Source organism: Puma concolor, chromosome E3 (genome assembly GCF_028749965.1).
Source record: "Puma concolor isolate L17-30 chromosome E3, mPumCon1.1.hap2, whole genome shotgun sequence".
NCBI lineage: Eukaryota > Metazoa > Chordata > Mammalia > Carnivora > Felidae > Puma > Puma concolor.
In genome coordinates this window covers 19,847,430-19,861,454 of record NC_141682.1, presented here as the reverse complement: position 1 = coordinate 19,861,454, position 14,025 = coordinate 19,847,430, and the positions used below count along the sequence as shown (strand labels likewise).

The 14,025-nt window shown below is 59.8% G+C and overlaps 1 protein-coding gene across 6 annotated transcripts; it reads right to left on the bottom strand.

Moving 5' to 3' along the window:
• Positions 1-3,945: 3,945 nt before the first annotated feature.
• On the bottom strand, positions 3,946-12,218 carry SH2B1 (SH2B adaptor protein 1). 6 transcript variants are annotated; one of them, XM_086692555.1, is made up of 9 exons: positions 12,067-12,218; positions 9,030-10,057; positions 8,645-8,746; positions 8,306-8,397; positions 8,018-8,193; positions 6,157-6,369; positions 5,761-5,972; positions 5,478-5,649; positions 3,946-4,730 (listed from the first exon to the last, which is right to left on the bottom strand). In XM_086692555.1, exons 2-9 carry the CDS (start codon positions 9,966-9,968, stop codon positions 4,354-4,356), a joined length of 2,283 nt encoding a protein of 760 aa, XP_086548681.1. In that variant the 5' UTR covers positions 9,969-10,057; positions 12,067-12,218; the 3' UTR covers positions 3,946-4,353. The 6 variants fall into 6 exon arrangements, with proteins under 6 accessions (XP_086548681.1, XP_086548682.1, XP_086548683.1 ...); XM_086692556.1 differs by lacking the exon at positions 12,067-12,218 and adding an exon at positions 10,426-11,959; XM_086692559.1 differs by lacking the exon at positions 12,067-12,218 and adding an exon at positions 4,910-5,009 and having other exon boundaries at positions 4,580-4,730; positions 9,030-11,958.
• Positions 12,219-14,025: the final 1,807 nt, after the last annotated feature.

Here is a 14,025-nt window from a genome sequence, read left to right as displayed (position 1 = left end):
GGTCCTTATGAGGGAGTAGGGGGGGCCAGGCTCCCCCCGCCCAGATCAGGGATTGGCTGGCTAAGACTCCGGCAGGAGGGGTCAGAAGAGAGATATTTCTGCTGACAGAGGGGGAACAGTGGGGCTGCAGCCTGAGATGTCACTCATGAGGGAAGCTAAGGTGGCCCCAGCCCCAGGGAAGGGGGGGGCAGGGAAAGACTTCACTTTCTGTCTTCTGCTGACCCCTCCCCCAATTGCCTGGACTTCCTTGGTTGTACCGAACTTCCTGTTCCAAACTCATGCCCCCAGTTCTTCCCGACTTCTACCCTCAGGCCTCCACCCTTCTCTTTCCCCGACCCCCATCCCGTTCCACCTACTCTCAACCTGTTTCTATTGTGACAGTCTCCTTCTTCCTCACCCAGTCTGCAGATACTCCAACCTTCAGGGGACTGGAGAGGGGGACAACATCCTTTTGGGGGCCAGAGGAAATGGTTCTAGAGGGACAAGGGGAAGTAGGGAGGGGAGAGGGTCAAGGGGACAGGGCAGAAGATGGTAACCCTACCCTCGGGAGGGGTTGCTGCAGCCATCAACAAGGGATTTAGTGTCCAAGCCCTGGTGAGCAAAGCCAGGACTGCCTGTCTCTCCCCCAAACTACCCCCCCTCCCCATTGCTCTAACTCAGCCTCTGGGAATGTAGCCTTCGGGGGCCCCCCCATCCCTGATAGGGAATCCCCCCCCCCCAAGAAAACGGGATACCCAGACAGCCAGGTAATCCAAGAGGCTACAGAATGTGCTGATGGCAGAGGGAGAGGGATAAATGTTTCAGGTTGGGGGCGGGAGTCACCCCCAGTCATGGAATGAGGGTCACCTCATCCCCCACTGTATTCTTTAATTCAAGGGGCTCACATGGCAGACCCCAGATGATGTGTGGTCTGCACTCCCCCCGACCCCGAAGTATCTCCTCCAGGGGAGAGAGGATCAGAGCTGCTCAGGTGCCGGGCACATCCCACAGGAAGAGGCATGAGGGAGGAAGGGGTGTCAAGGGAAGGGGGCTGGGAAGCTGGATAGGGTAGAGGTCCCAGACGGAAGGAATGGGGAGGGGGCAGCTCGATGGGGACAGGTCTAGGGGAAATAAGGACAGAACAGAGCTGGGGAAACAGAGACAGGGCTGCCCGGGTCAGAGGGAAGTCTGAGGAGCAATGGGGAAAAGGGACAGCAGGGAGCTGGCATGCGGCAGCCAGGTGGGTGGGGGCCCAGGGCTGGGTGCAAAGCCACAAGTTGTTGCTGAGCGGCTGGCCTTGGTGTCAGCTTCCTGGTAGAAGCAGCTGCTCTGAGCCCCCCACCCCCACCCCTGCTCCGGGATGGGGGCGTCTTTTGGTTGCTACCAGGGCAGCTGCTGGAGGAGCAGAGGGTAGCCTGGGCTGTGGGCAGGGGAGGAAAGGAGGGCAGAGAGAGGAGAGAGGTTCAGTGAGAGCAGCAGTGGAAGGTCAGGGAAGGGAAGAAGGAGCCTCAAGTCCTTCCTGCGTCTAGGCCTCCGGCTTCCTAAGATGGACAGTCAGCAGTCCAGGCCACAGAAAGGGTTCTCCAGGCTGCTTCCCTCCCTGGCACTCAAGTTCCTAAGCAGACAATGACAGAGGAGACGGCGAGCAAAGGAAAGGGAAGCCTCACTTTGGGGGAGCGGGCTGGCCAGCAGGGGTGGGTGGCACTTAAGGATTTAGCCCCCCATACTTATCCTTCTCTCTGCCTGGACTTGGGGGGGGAGGGGAGCCTTCTGGGTGAGTTGAGGACACGGTGCTCCTTCTGTCCCCCTTTTCACGGTTCTAACAAACCCCTCCCTTAAGCTGTGACCTGGGGATGGGGGCTCAAGACAGTGGGGTCACATCCACAGGCACCTCCATCTGGCCCAGCACCCACCTTCTTAGGCCAGAATCAGGCTCAGCATCTGCCAAGCCTTTTGGTGCTCTCTGGCTTCTCCCCGCCACCACCTGGAGAAGTGACAGGGGCACAGTCTTAAAGGAGCAGGAATGCCCAAACATGGAGAAGGGGGGGGAAGACTGAAGGGATCGCAGCTTCGAGGGAGTTGAGAGCAGGAGGCCGAAGGGAGGAAGGCTTTACAGGACACTGCTGCCAGCCGGGCCCTTTAAGGTGACTCCTACCTCCCCCAACTTCCCAGAGGGAAAGCTGAAGCCAGAGAGGGAGAGCCACACGACAAGAGCTGCAAAAGGCTGGCCGTCGGGGAGCCTGGGGGTGCGGACCGGGAAGGCACTGGTTCTCTTGGATCCCTCCCGCTGGGGTCTCCAAGCCCACGGTTGTGGGTGTGCCTCCCCTCCTATGAGGGCTGAAGCTAATGGGAGAGGCCTGGTTCTGAAGGACAGGGACATAGAGCCTGGCCACTCCCTGACCGGTCCCAAACTTCAGCTCAACCATCCTTATAGCAAGGCTAGAGGGAAACAGTCTCTGAGGCTCTTCCAGCCAAGACGTGCAGGTCCTGGAGTGCGGGGTGCTCCTTGTCCCCCTCCCCCACCCACTTCAGAAGGCAGGTTCCTGACGCTGGCGGGGGTTTAGGGGGAGGGGGAGCCTCATAGCACCAGTTGCTGCTAGATTAGGAGGGGATCATGTCTTCCTTACCCTGGGGCGCCACAGCCTTCACTCACCACCTCACTTTCCAGAATACAGCACCCAGATGTCCATACCATCCCCTCCTTTGCAAGGTCAAGTCTATCCCCAGTCTCCTGAGGCCAAGGTTTGGGGGAGCCCCAGGGATTAGACAAAACTGGGAGAGCCAGCAGGCTTCCCCCAGCTAGCCCCCAGCCTGGGTGGCCTGTGAGCCCAGCTGTCTCCTGTCCATCTCCCAACAGGACGCAAGGCCCAGAATAGCAAGGTCATAAGCATGGGTAGGGCCTCCTGGAGGTGGGGGAACGGTGGCTGAGGGGCGTGAGAACGTAGGCTCCCTGCTTCCCCGGGGAAGGAAGGTGAGAGGCAGCGCTGGGTGGAGGTGAGGAGGGGAGAGGGCGAAGCACAACAGGCGGGATTCTTCGGAACCCGGCCCCTCCTTGTGGACACCCACCACCCACAGGGCTGGGAAACCCATGGCTGCAATTCAGCTCAGAGAGCAGAGCCTGGGTTTAATGGGGGCGCTGCAAGCAGTGAAAGGGGTTGCAAACTCCTGCCCACGGGGCTGGGAAGCCCACGTGAGTGAAGTGGGCCAGTAGGGATGGAGCAGATGCGGCAAGAGAGCGGAGGAGCACGTGAGGGTGGATCTTCTGATTTTCTGGAGAAGCCAGTCATCTGAACTTGTAGGTGAAATCCCAATGGAAACACTATCCAGGCCAAGCAAATCATATCAGCAGCTCCAACCCAAACGAAACTTCCCATTTTACAGGTGAGGATACTGAGGCCTGGAGAGGCTAACACCTGGCCTAGGCCAAACAGCAAAGGAGAGGAAAAGCTAGGAGTGAAAGCCAGTGCTCTCTGTCATCTACCCCCCAGCTTCCCAGCCTGGCCCCGAGAAGGGGAGCAGCCAGCCTGCCCTGGGCCCCTCCGCAGCCAGACTCTGTGGCTGCCACGTTCAACCTCTCCCAACACGGCCACTGTGCCCCAACCCCGCCCCCACGATCTCCCTCTGCCTGCTTTCTCCCTCGGGTGGGAAGCCTTAACTGAAGAACTTAGAGCAAGAAGGGTCCTTGGAGGTTGCCGATCCTGCTGTTCACTGTCCGGTCCCGTTAAGAGAACTTGGCCGCAAACCCCGAGAAGCACTATTGGGCTCTGCACTTACCGCTCAACAAACAGGACCGCCCACGGGGGAGCAATGGGCCGAAAGCACAGGGCTAGAGGGCAACAGGGACTTGACCTGACGCAGCCTTCTGGCCTCTCAGCTCTGAAGCGGGCAACGCCAAGTGGGCTGCTTTCCTGCCCCACCTGCCCCAGCCCCCGCTGCAAACAGTGGCCACAGCCATCACGATGGAACTGAGATAAACCCTTTTATTTATTTATGCTTCTCCATTTTGTTTAAAACAACAACAACAACCACCTTAATATAACGGACAGCCCTTCCCCCTCACCCTTCCTCGGGCTGGGGGGGTGGTTAATGGGGAAAAGGCCCCCAGGGGTGGGGCTGACCATAAGAGCCCCTCAGGGAGGTAATGGAGCCCAAATCCCCTGCCCAGGGGATGGGGCACCTGTAGTGTACGAACCGGGGAGTTAACAGGGCTCTTGAACCTCTTCTTGTACCAACATATATGCCCTTGGCCGTCAAGGGTCAGGAAGCACGTGGGGAGGGGATTCCTACCGCTCCTCTACATCCCTGCCCAGCCCCAATCTCATGAACTAAGGGCTGGGGAGCAAGAAGAGTGGAGAAAGAGCGGGGTAGGGTGTCTCACACGAAGGAGTACTGGTTATTAATGGCTCTGGGATGGCCCCCTTCTTCTCCATCGCCCCCTAGTGGTAACTGCTGCAGCTGCACCATTGGGGTGGCCCCGGGGTCCCCACCAGATCCAGCGCCTCCCAGGGCCTCCATGCCTGGTGCTACGGCCTCTTCCAATTCAACCACGGGGACCAGCTCAACCACGGGGACCAGCTCTTCCTGGACCCCTCCACTGCCCGCTTTCTCTTTCTCTTGCCTCTCTTTGGCTGCTGCGGCTGCTGCTGCCGCCACTTCTGGCGCCCCCGACGCCTCTTCTGCCCCAGGATGTGGGGGATCTGTCCATGAAGGGGGTTCAGGGGGCTGGGGTGGGTCATGGGAGGTGTTCGGTTCTGGATAGGAACGGTAAGAAGACAGACTGTGGAGGGGAGGCCAGCTCTTGCGGCGGCCTCCCCTGCACTCATCCCCCCAGAAGCCACGTGCTATCTCCCCCACATCCCGTCTCCTGAGCAACCCCCCCCGTCCATGGAAGATGGATCATGGGCGGCGGTGAGAGGAGGACCACACTTACACACAGTCACTCGCTCCGAAGGGCATGAGGGTGGAGGAGGCATCGGGGTAGCATCGATCTCCCTCGCACACCCCTGCATGGCTCCCGGCCTGCTCCCGGCCTGGGGGAGGGGGAGGGGCAACGTGGGGACAGATGGGACGTTGGGGTGGGGAAAAGGAGAGATCAGACAGGGACGTCAGACATCGAGGGAGGAGGGGGGAGGGGGATCAGACCGAGCATCCCCCAGGAGGGCAGGCCCAAGGTGAGATTGTGACAAAGGGCAAAGACAAGGCTGGAGAGGACCGATCCAAGAGACACACAGATGATGGAACAGAGGGGTCTGATGGAATGGGGATGCACCGGCCCAGCTTCTGCTTCCTCCCGGCTCCAGTGAGGAACCTCTGCCTCCCTACGTCCTCAGTGTCCTGCTTCCCCTCCGAAAGCCCAACACCCAGGAGCCTGCTCTGCCCTACTCTCCCTAACGAAGCCTCTCCTCCTCACAGCCCCCCGCCCCGTCTTGCTGGCACACACACCTCCTCGCTTCTTGGGTGCACGGGCACCTCCTCCCCTGCAGACCTGCTCTGCTCACCCTGCTGTCGCTGGGAGGACACGACATAGCTGACAAGAACAACGTCACTGGAGCCTCCAGACTCCAGAGGGATGGGGTGCACTCGGAAATGCTCGAGCATATCGAAAATGGACTGGAACCACAAGTGCTGGACCCGGCACTGACCCTCCTCGTTCAGCGACAGGCGCAGGTGCTGAGGGCAGGATGAGCAGAGTGAAGCGGGAGCCCCTCTCCCCTGCACGGCCACGTTCCCCCGCTCCACCCGCGGGCTCACTGCGTGCCGCACGGCCTCTTCCTCACTCACCTTGGCCTTGCCCTGGAAGTTGAAAGTGAGGACGTATTCACCCCGTCTCGTCTCACTCTGACGTACCAGGAAGACGCCATGGGAGCCGGTGCCTCCGGCCAGCACTAGCTGGGCGGCCTTGAGTCGAGAGAGCATCCCGTGGAACCAAGGATACCCTGAGAGGGGCTGGTCCCCTTCACCTCCCTCTGACTCCCCCTGGAACAGGAATGATCCTTCAGGAAGGAGAGAGGGAGGGAAACCGGGGTGTCAGGGAAGCCTCCCCCATCCTGGGAGAAGAAAAGCCTTGCTTTCCCCTCACACGTCACCTCCCTCCCCCGGGTCAGATCCTTCAGGATCCCGAGAGGAGAGTCTCCCGAGGGGGGGCAACCGGGCCCGGACGCAGACACACACTCTCACCTCTGGTACCTGTGGCCGTCTCCGGAGTGTCCAGGGGTGGGTAGGGAGCTGACAGGGGATGGGCTGTGCCTGCTGGGGGTCCCTCTTCGATGGGGATACGGGGGGGCAACTCTGGGGGAAGCAGTTCCATGGAGTCAAAATGGGAGGCGGCGATGGAGGCGGAGCTGGGGGAGATGGACGCCGAGGGGCGGTCTGAGAGGCCCCCGTAAGCCCCTGGAAAACAAGGGAGGAGGGCCAGGTTGAGAAGCCGAGAAACTACTCTTTGCCAGGACTGGTCGGCCACCAGCCAGTCTGTCCTGCGCGCACCGGCACGGTCAGCCGGCCGGCCGGAATGCCGGGTCCTTCTGTCGGCGGCGGCCGCTGCTATTCTCCCCCTCCGGCTCCTGACTTCTGCTTCAGGCCCTGCTGAGGGACCACAGACGGACCGTCCGGAGGGCCTGGAGTCCAACGCACCTCTAGTTTCTCTGAATCGACAGCTGAAATGACAGTGACTGTCGCGGAGGTAGGCGTCCCGAAGAATCCCTCGGATATTTTCGCATCACATAGGGTCCTTTTCCGGCCTTCAGGACCAACTCTCCAACCCTCAGAGACGTCAGAGATCCTCCTACCGATGTGCCCAGCCTAGGCGACCTGACCTTCACGTTAACTCGTGTTCCTGTGCCCTCCATGCTAGCCTGAGCATCCTGTCCGATTTGCCCAGGGCTCCCGGGCTCCCCCGCCCCCATTGCAGGGCTGTGCTCTCGCCCTCTGCCTCCTCCTCCAAGCCCTGTTCTTTCCTCTCACCTCCTCTGTGTAGTATCCTGTCTATCCCACCTTCCCCGACTCTCCGCTTCCTCTGAGCTCCCGGGAAGCTCTCTGCCTGTGCTGCTCAGAGAACACTAAGTACAGGCTCTCCGTGTTAGCGTCCTGCTTTCCAGAGGGAGCGAGAGCCCGTCAACTCAACTAGACCGGGAGCCCACGGAAGGCAAGAAGCTCGTCTCAGGCATCTCCGGGCTCCCCTATCCTGCCCCAGAGCCTCGCACAAGGTCAGGGAGGTAGCAGGGCGTTGCTGAATGTCTGCCGGTGGCAGGCCTGAGCCTACGGCAATGGCGTACGTTGTCAGCACTCAGAAGACAGGTGTAGTGGTGCAGGAAGCGGACCGGCGTGGCCCCCGTCTTTGTCAGTGACTCTCAGGTGACCTCAGAAAAGCCATTTCCCCTCCCTGGTCTTAGCTGCCTGAGGGGTCTGGAAACGAGGAGATTGGACCTAATGACTCGTAAGGTCCATCTTAGCTCCAACATTCTTTAACCCATTTGTTTCCTCAGTGATCACAGCCAGGCACCATGAACCCTAGACCCAGAACAGAGGAGCAGGAGAGAGAGTATAACGGAGTCTACAAAGGTGAACTGGGCCAGGCAGATGCACGTCTTTGGGCGTGCCTGTGTGTGGGTAGGGCCTGTGCATCTTTAGTCAGGCCAAGAAGTACAGAGTCGAGAGAAGATCTCGTGCCGTTGACACGTGTACAGAAATGCACGGTAAGAACAAAACAAAGATGTGTACAAAGTGTTCCGGGAGCTCGGAGAAGAGAACCACTATGTCCAGCCAGAGTGGACATCTGCACAAGGCTTACGGAAAAGGAGAAAAGGCCGGACACGGAAGGCTGGACGGGAGTTCGCCTGGGGTTCGTGCGAGGCGGCGATGGCGACGGTTCTAAGTGGCAAACTGCGGTGTGGCACGTACGGGGACAAGGGACGGGCAGTCGGTGGGTGACAACAGGCGGCTGAGGGGTGGGACTGGGGTGCGCGGTAGAGTCGGGAGGGAGGGCCTGGGCCTGGCACGGTGGGGTTCTGAAGTTCACAGCGCTCTAAGGCTCCGCCCTTACCCTGCGACAGGCGGTCATTGCTCTCGCTGGGTCCCAGCAGCAGATCCTGGCTGGGCAGGCTCTCTGAGTGATTGAGGCAGGGCAGCTCCAGGCTGTCTGTGTTCTCCCTCGTAAGGAATGAGGTCCCAGGGGCCAGGGGGAGGGTCATGGGGCGGGGACTGGTAGCGGGGCAGGGTCTGCAGAGACAGGGAAAATGGTGTTGTGAGGCAACTCACCAGTGGCAGCCCCAAGGCTGCTCCCCACCCCCACCGGGTCCCCTCAGTGACAGCAGTCAGGCTCCTCACTCACCCCGGGCTCAGGCATTCTTGGATGTCAGACACCCAGGCTTTCACATGTAGAGCATCAACTGTCTCCAGGATGTACTCGGAGGGGCCTTCCACCTATGGGGACAAGAGGAGGCCCACGGGCCACTTCCAGGTCCGGAGGCCCTTAGCCACCCCTGCTGACAACAAGAACACCCTCCCCCCCTTTCCTCCTCCCAGAGGGGCTACTGCCCCAGACACACTCTCGAGGCCCTGGGCAACATACAGGCACCTCCTGTCACCAAGTTCCTTGTTTCAGTGTGCTATCCTAGCTTTCTCCCCAGAACAAGCGCTCCCCGAGGGGGCAGGAGCCCAGAGCCCCTACCTTAACCACAAACGTGTTCTCCCGGTCAGGCATCTCCAGGGCTGTGGTTGTCCGCACGTCTGTGATGGTAGAGCAGGGAATGCTGAGTCGAGGCCGAGACGCCTAAGTTGGGAAAGAAAGCAAGAGCCAAACTTTCGGTGTGCAGGGACCCCCTTTCACTTCCCTCCAGAGACCCATCTTTCCTCCCAAGCCCTAAGGGAGTCAGACAAAGGACCACAGCACTACTTTTGCGGTCCTGCCCACAGCTGCTCCCCCAGAGTCAGGAGCTTTAGAAACCAAAGCGAGCAGGGCTACGCGTGTGGGCTGTCCCACTCCGGTGGCTCAATCGCCCCGCTCCTGGTGGTTCCCCACCCTCCTCGGTTCCCCACCCTCCTCGGGGCCTCACCTTGGGCGGTACAAAGAACTCCAGACGGCTTCCTCCTCCTCCTTCTCCTTCACTTCGAAGCAGTAAGCGACACTTCTGCCACTGAGGCTGCCCTCCTCCCCCTGAGGTAGGCCCAGCTGCCCCTCCTCCCCGGCCCACTCCGGCTGGGTCCGGGGCTGCCTCTTCAGCCCCCATGAAACTCAGCAGCTCTTCCCTCTGCACCATCCCTGCTCCATCCTTCAAGGCCCCCCCGCCCCGACTGAGTCTCAGCCTCTCAAATCGGTGAGTCCATCTGTCCCCGGGGGATGTTCCATCACTAACCAGTCCCCTGCCAATGGTCCCAGCCCCGCCAGAGGAGTTGGAGTTGCTGTTTCCACCCAGGACTGGGGGGCCCGATGAGGTCTCGAGGGGCCCAGCTGGGGAGGGTGGGTCAACGGTCCCCCGCCACTGCAGGATGCCGCGGACTGAACCGCGGACCGAGCGACCCACGGAGCGGAGAGAGAAGCGTTTCTTTAGCTTCGGCTTCGAGGAGGTCGTAGAAGAGGAAGAGACTGAGGAAGGGAGGGGGCCGGCCAGGTCCTCAGATGATCGAGAAGGGCCCAGCACAGCCAGGGGCCCGCCCACCCTGCAGCTCTCAAGGGACAGGTCGTGTGGCGGGATCTCCACACCGGGACTCAGGGGAGCCAGGATGGGTGGTGAGAGGGAGCCGGAGGCCCGGGCCACCTCAGCTTCAAAATGCTGCAGGAAGAGCTCAGCAAAACGGCGGGAGAAGGCAGCCTCAGCCCCGGGCCCTGCATACTGGGGGTGGGAGGCCAGGTAGAGGCGAAAACGGCGGGCAAAATCCAGGGCGGCAGCCCGGGCGTGGGACTCACAGAACTCCCGCCAACTCGGGGGAGGGGGTGGTGGCAAAGGGGGAGGGGAGGGGGAGGCCCCGTCCTCCGGGGAAGGGGCACCATTCATGATGGTCCCCAGGAGGTGGAGAGGGGGAGCCTGTGGGGAGGGGCAGCAAAGAGGGAAGCGGCCAGAAGACACGGGGTGAGCGACAGCAGCTGCAGAAGGAAGAGAGGCACATACACCGAGTCACTGCTGAGGTGGGACTGGGGGCAGAGCCCCACCCCGAGCGGACTCCCCACTCTGGTCTGGACTCCTCGGAAAGCAGTGGGGAACACACCACACCGCCTCCCTGCCCTTTCCCAGAGCCTCACACCCCACCCACCCCATTCAGCTGGCTCCCTGGGGGGAGGGAGGTGCACCTGCCCCGCTGCCTTCCCAACCCACTCCCCCTGGTTCTGGTTCCAGGAGCGACACGCGGCCGCAAAGCACTTTCCTCTAAAAAGGAGTCTTTACCACTCACACCACCTCCCTTCTCCAAAACAGGTCCTTCGAGGTTTATCACATGCTTCCCATGTGTTCTTACCTTTCCCTGCAACAGGCTTTAATAACCTTGATAATAGGTGAGGAAACCGAAGCTCAGAGAAGTCTCAGAACTCCAAGTCTACGGTTTTGCCCACTGCATAGTCCTCGTCCCCAGGGACTGGCTGGACCAGCCTGTCACAGCCCCTCCCTGCCCCAGCTCTCAGGGAGCTAGGTCTGCAGCGCTTAGAGACCCTGCCTCGCACGTCCTGAGGTCCAGCTCTGGGGAGGGAGTCTGCTCAGTCAAGAGGCGGAATGGATGATGGACTGAAACCAGAACTGTCCTGAAAGCGGACCCCAGGGCCCAGCACCCCAGCACGGTGTGACAGAGGCTTGGAATGGCCACAGCCCAGTTCTTTGTGCCTTCAGCCTGGGGCCCAGAAGCAGCAGCACCAGGCAGCACCAGGCGGGGGAAGACTGTGGGTTGGGTCAGGGCAAGTCTTTCTTGGCCACAAAGTAAATAAAACATAACAGGGAGTTGGGGCCCTAGGGTTTCTCACTTCCTCTTCTTTCACTGGGGAGGGTGCCCTAAAGGCTGGTGAGCCTGGTGGTTAAGGCTGTGGGACGTGGAGTTGGACCTGGGATGAAATCCCAGCTCGGCCACCTATTAGCTGCGTGATCTTGAACAGATCCTATGTCCTCTCGGAACTGCGGGCGTGTATCTATAAAACAGAGCTCATGATCCCTAACTCCTAGACTCTCGGGGAGAATCAAACGGAACCTGTCAGGGCTTGGCAGAAAGCAAGCACACCATAAATGCCTGCCCCGTTATTACTATCTTTATGGGTTCCAATTTTTCCAAGAGAGAAATCAGAGAAAGGAAGAGGCTTCCCAAGCTCTTACAACTAGCAAGTGGCAGAGCTGGGCCTGGCATTTATAACCCATGGCTCTTTGTTAGTGTTCCTCCCCCATATTACGTTGGATGATGACTGGCACCAGGGCTGCGGGGAGGACAGCTCAGGAAAGTCTCCCCAAACCTCAGACTCCTGCTCAGACCCACAACCAGCGACCCCTCCCCTTCCTCCTTGGCCTAGATCCTACACATTCAGATGGCTCCAACCACAGGGACAATTCCAAACCAACGAGAAGCCAGGAGACGCAAGAGTCATGGAGCACAGGGGAACCGAGCCAAGAGGTGCAGACGCAGCAGGGAGAGCGATCTCCAGGCAGTGGCCACCTCGGCTCACACAGGCCCGCCCAACCCTCTGCACCACTGGCAGACCCGGCCCCCTTCAGGCCCGCTGACCCTGCGGCTCCTGAGCTGGTGACTCAGTTTCTCTTCTGCCAAGCAAGCCTCAGACACATTCCCCCGGTGCACCTGCCTCTGGGCTCAGTTCTGAAATTTCCCGAAGGGCGGGTGGTGGAGGGTGCAGGCTCCGCTCCCGGCTCGGACCCTCTGGGCCCGGTGGTCAATGCACTGCGACCCGACCCTACTCCCTGGACACCCTCGACCCGCCCATTCCCCGGGGCCGCAGCCGCCTCGGGACCAGCTCCGTCTGCTGCACTCTCCGGGGCCGAGCGCCCCTCCTGCCTCTGCCTCCACCCCCCACGCCCGCCCCCACCCAGGGCTCCTCTCAGGCGCCGAGGCCGGGTCGCGGCGAGGGAAGAGGTACTTGAAGAGGGGGGGTTCCGGTTCCGGTCCCACCTGCATCTCGGTCCCCGCGGTTAGCTCCGGCGGCGGCGGCAGCTCCCGCTCCCTGCCCCTCCCCCCGCACTCCGCGACTAGCTCCCAGGCCGCTTCTGCGCAGGCGCCGGGACCCCTTTTCCCGTCACCGAAGGAAGCGACCATAGAGAAGAGCTGCGAGAGGGAAGGGCACCTATACGCTCAGTTCCGCCACCTTCCTAGTCCGTGCAAACCCATCGAGTGCTGAGAGGGGGGTGACCCTCGGACGGCTGAGGGGCTTCTCCGCTTGCTCCTAAAAGGGACCCCAAAAGCAATCATGGGCAGGGGGTGGATGCCACCAGGCGGCCTCTCGAAGGAAAGTCGGGACAAAGGAAGAGGCGTCAACCACGAGAAGCCACCTTAGGGAATAGAGTCTCGAGGCCCTGGTGCAGGCTAGAGGAGCCACCGGGTACCGGAAACCAGCGAGATGAGGAGGCCCTTTCCAAGGCCCGCCGCAGCCTAGAGCGTCTGGCCCTGCGGCTGCGGGGTTCGCAGACACCGCCCCCGCGGAGCCCGGCGAGGGAAGACGCGGGTGACCTTGGTGGAGGCCCCGAGAAGAGGCGGAGCCTGAACTTACGACCTTGGCTTCCCGGAGGAAAAGAGGTCTAGGAGGCTCCATCTGAGACGAGAAGGAAAGATGAAGGGCAGAAATAAAGACCTCACTTTGGACGTGCTTGTGGGACGTCGCGGGGGGCAGGTGGACATACAGAGGACATACAGTCTGGAGCTCAGGAGAGACATAAAGACCAGACACAGAAATGGAGAATCATTAAGGTATAGAGAGCCGTTGAAATCATAAGCACAATGAGATCAGTCATCTCAGGTCTCTCGCTGACCCAGCTCCAACTGGCCTAACTAAGCAATAGGGGGGGAATCTTGGCCGAAGCGATTGAAAAGAGCGGCTCTAGCTTCTTCAGGGACAGTTGAATAAAAGAGCCAAAAGATAGGAGAAACCTGTGGTTCTTCTCTAGGCTCTTCTTTCCCCATGCACTTGGCCTCACTCGCAGGCCGGCCTATCTCAGTGGTAAAATGGCTTTCTTTGGCTCCAAACTTAAGTCCTAATAGCTTAGCAACTCAAGTAGAAGCAGCATGCTTCTTTTCTGAGATTTGCAATCAAATTTCCAGAACTGACCTTAGCTGATTGGCTTGGATCAAATACTCATCCCGGAACACAAGAGACTGGAGATGGATAAATCCCCTGACTCACACAAGAATGTTTATTCAAGGCTGAGGCTGCCAGCTGGAGTTGGAAAAATTCGTTGTAGAAGGCAAGTTCCTGCCTAGCCAGCTGTACTCCCCCAGCTCTGCCTCTGCTCTAACCAAGCTGACATCAGCCCGCAGGTGGCCTTGGCTAAGGTCTTCATTGCTGTCTTTGTCCATGCATCTTCCCAGTTCGGAGGAGGATGTCAATTCCTCCCTCCTCCCTGAAACCCTTACACACACTTCCTCTGTAGTTTCCAGTGTCTGTAGTCTCTGAGGTTTCTCCCCGCTGTTTCTAGGAGAGAGGCACAGTTGAGGAATGCAGAAAGGCAAGGGTCTAGTGATGATGAGTTAGGTTTGGAAATGTGTCTCAGTTGTCCGATAAAACTTTCTGCAACGACAGATGTTCTGTATCGACACTATCCAATGTGGAAGCCACTAGCCGTGTGTAGCTATTGAGCACTTGAAATGTGGCCGGTGTGACTAGGGAATGGAATTTAAGTTTTAATTAATTACAGTAGCCACATGTAGGTAATGACGACTGTATTAGTGCAGGAGCGGTCAAGGACAACTAGGCGGAGCTGTCCAGCAGAGATAGAGCTACACTGAGCTGCATAAAGCAGTTTGGTGGCGATCAGAAGTGAGTAGTGGTTGAAGCCACGGACATCAGCGAGAGTGTGCGGGCAATATCGGTAGAGAGAATAGGGCCCCAGACCTAATTCTGGAAAACAAGCCGCACTT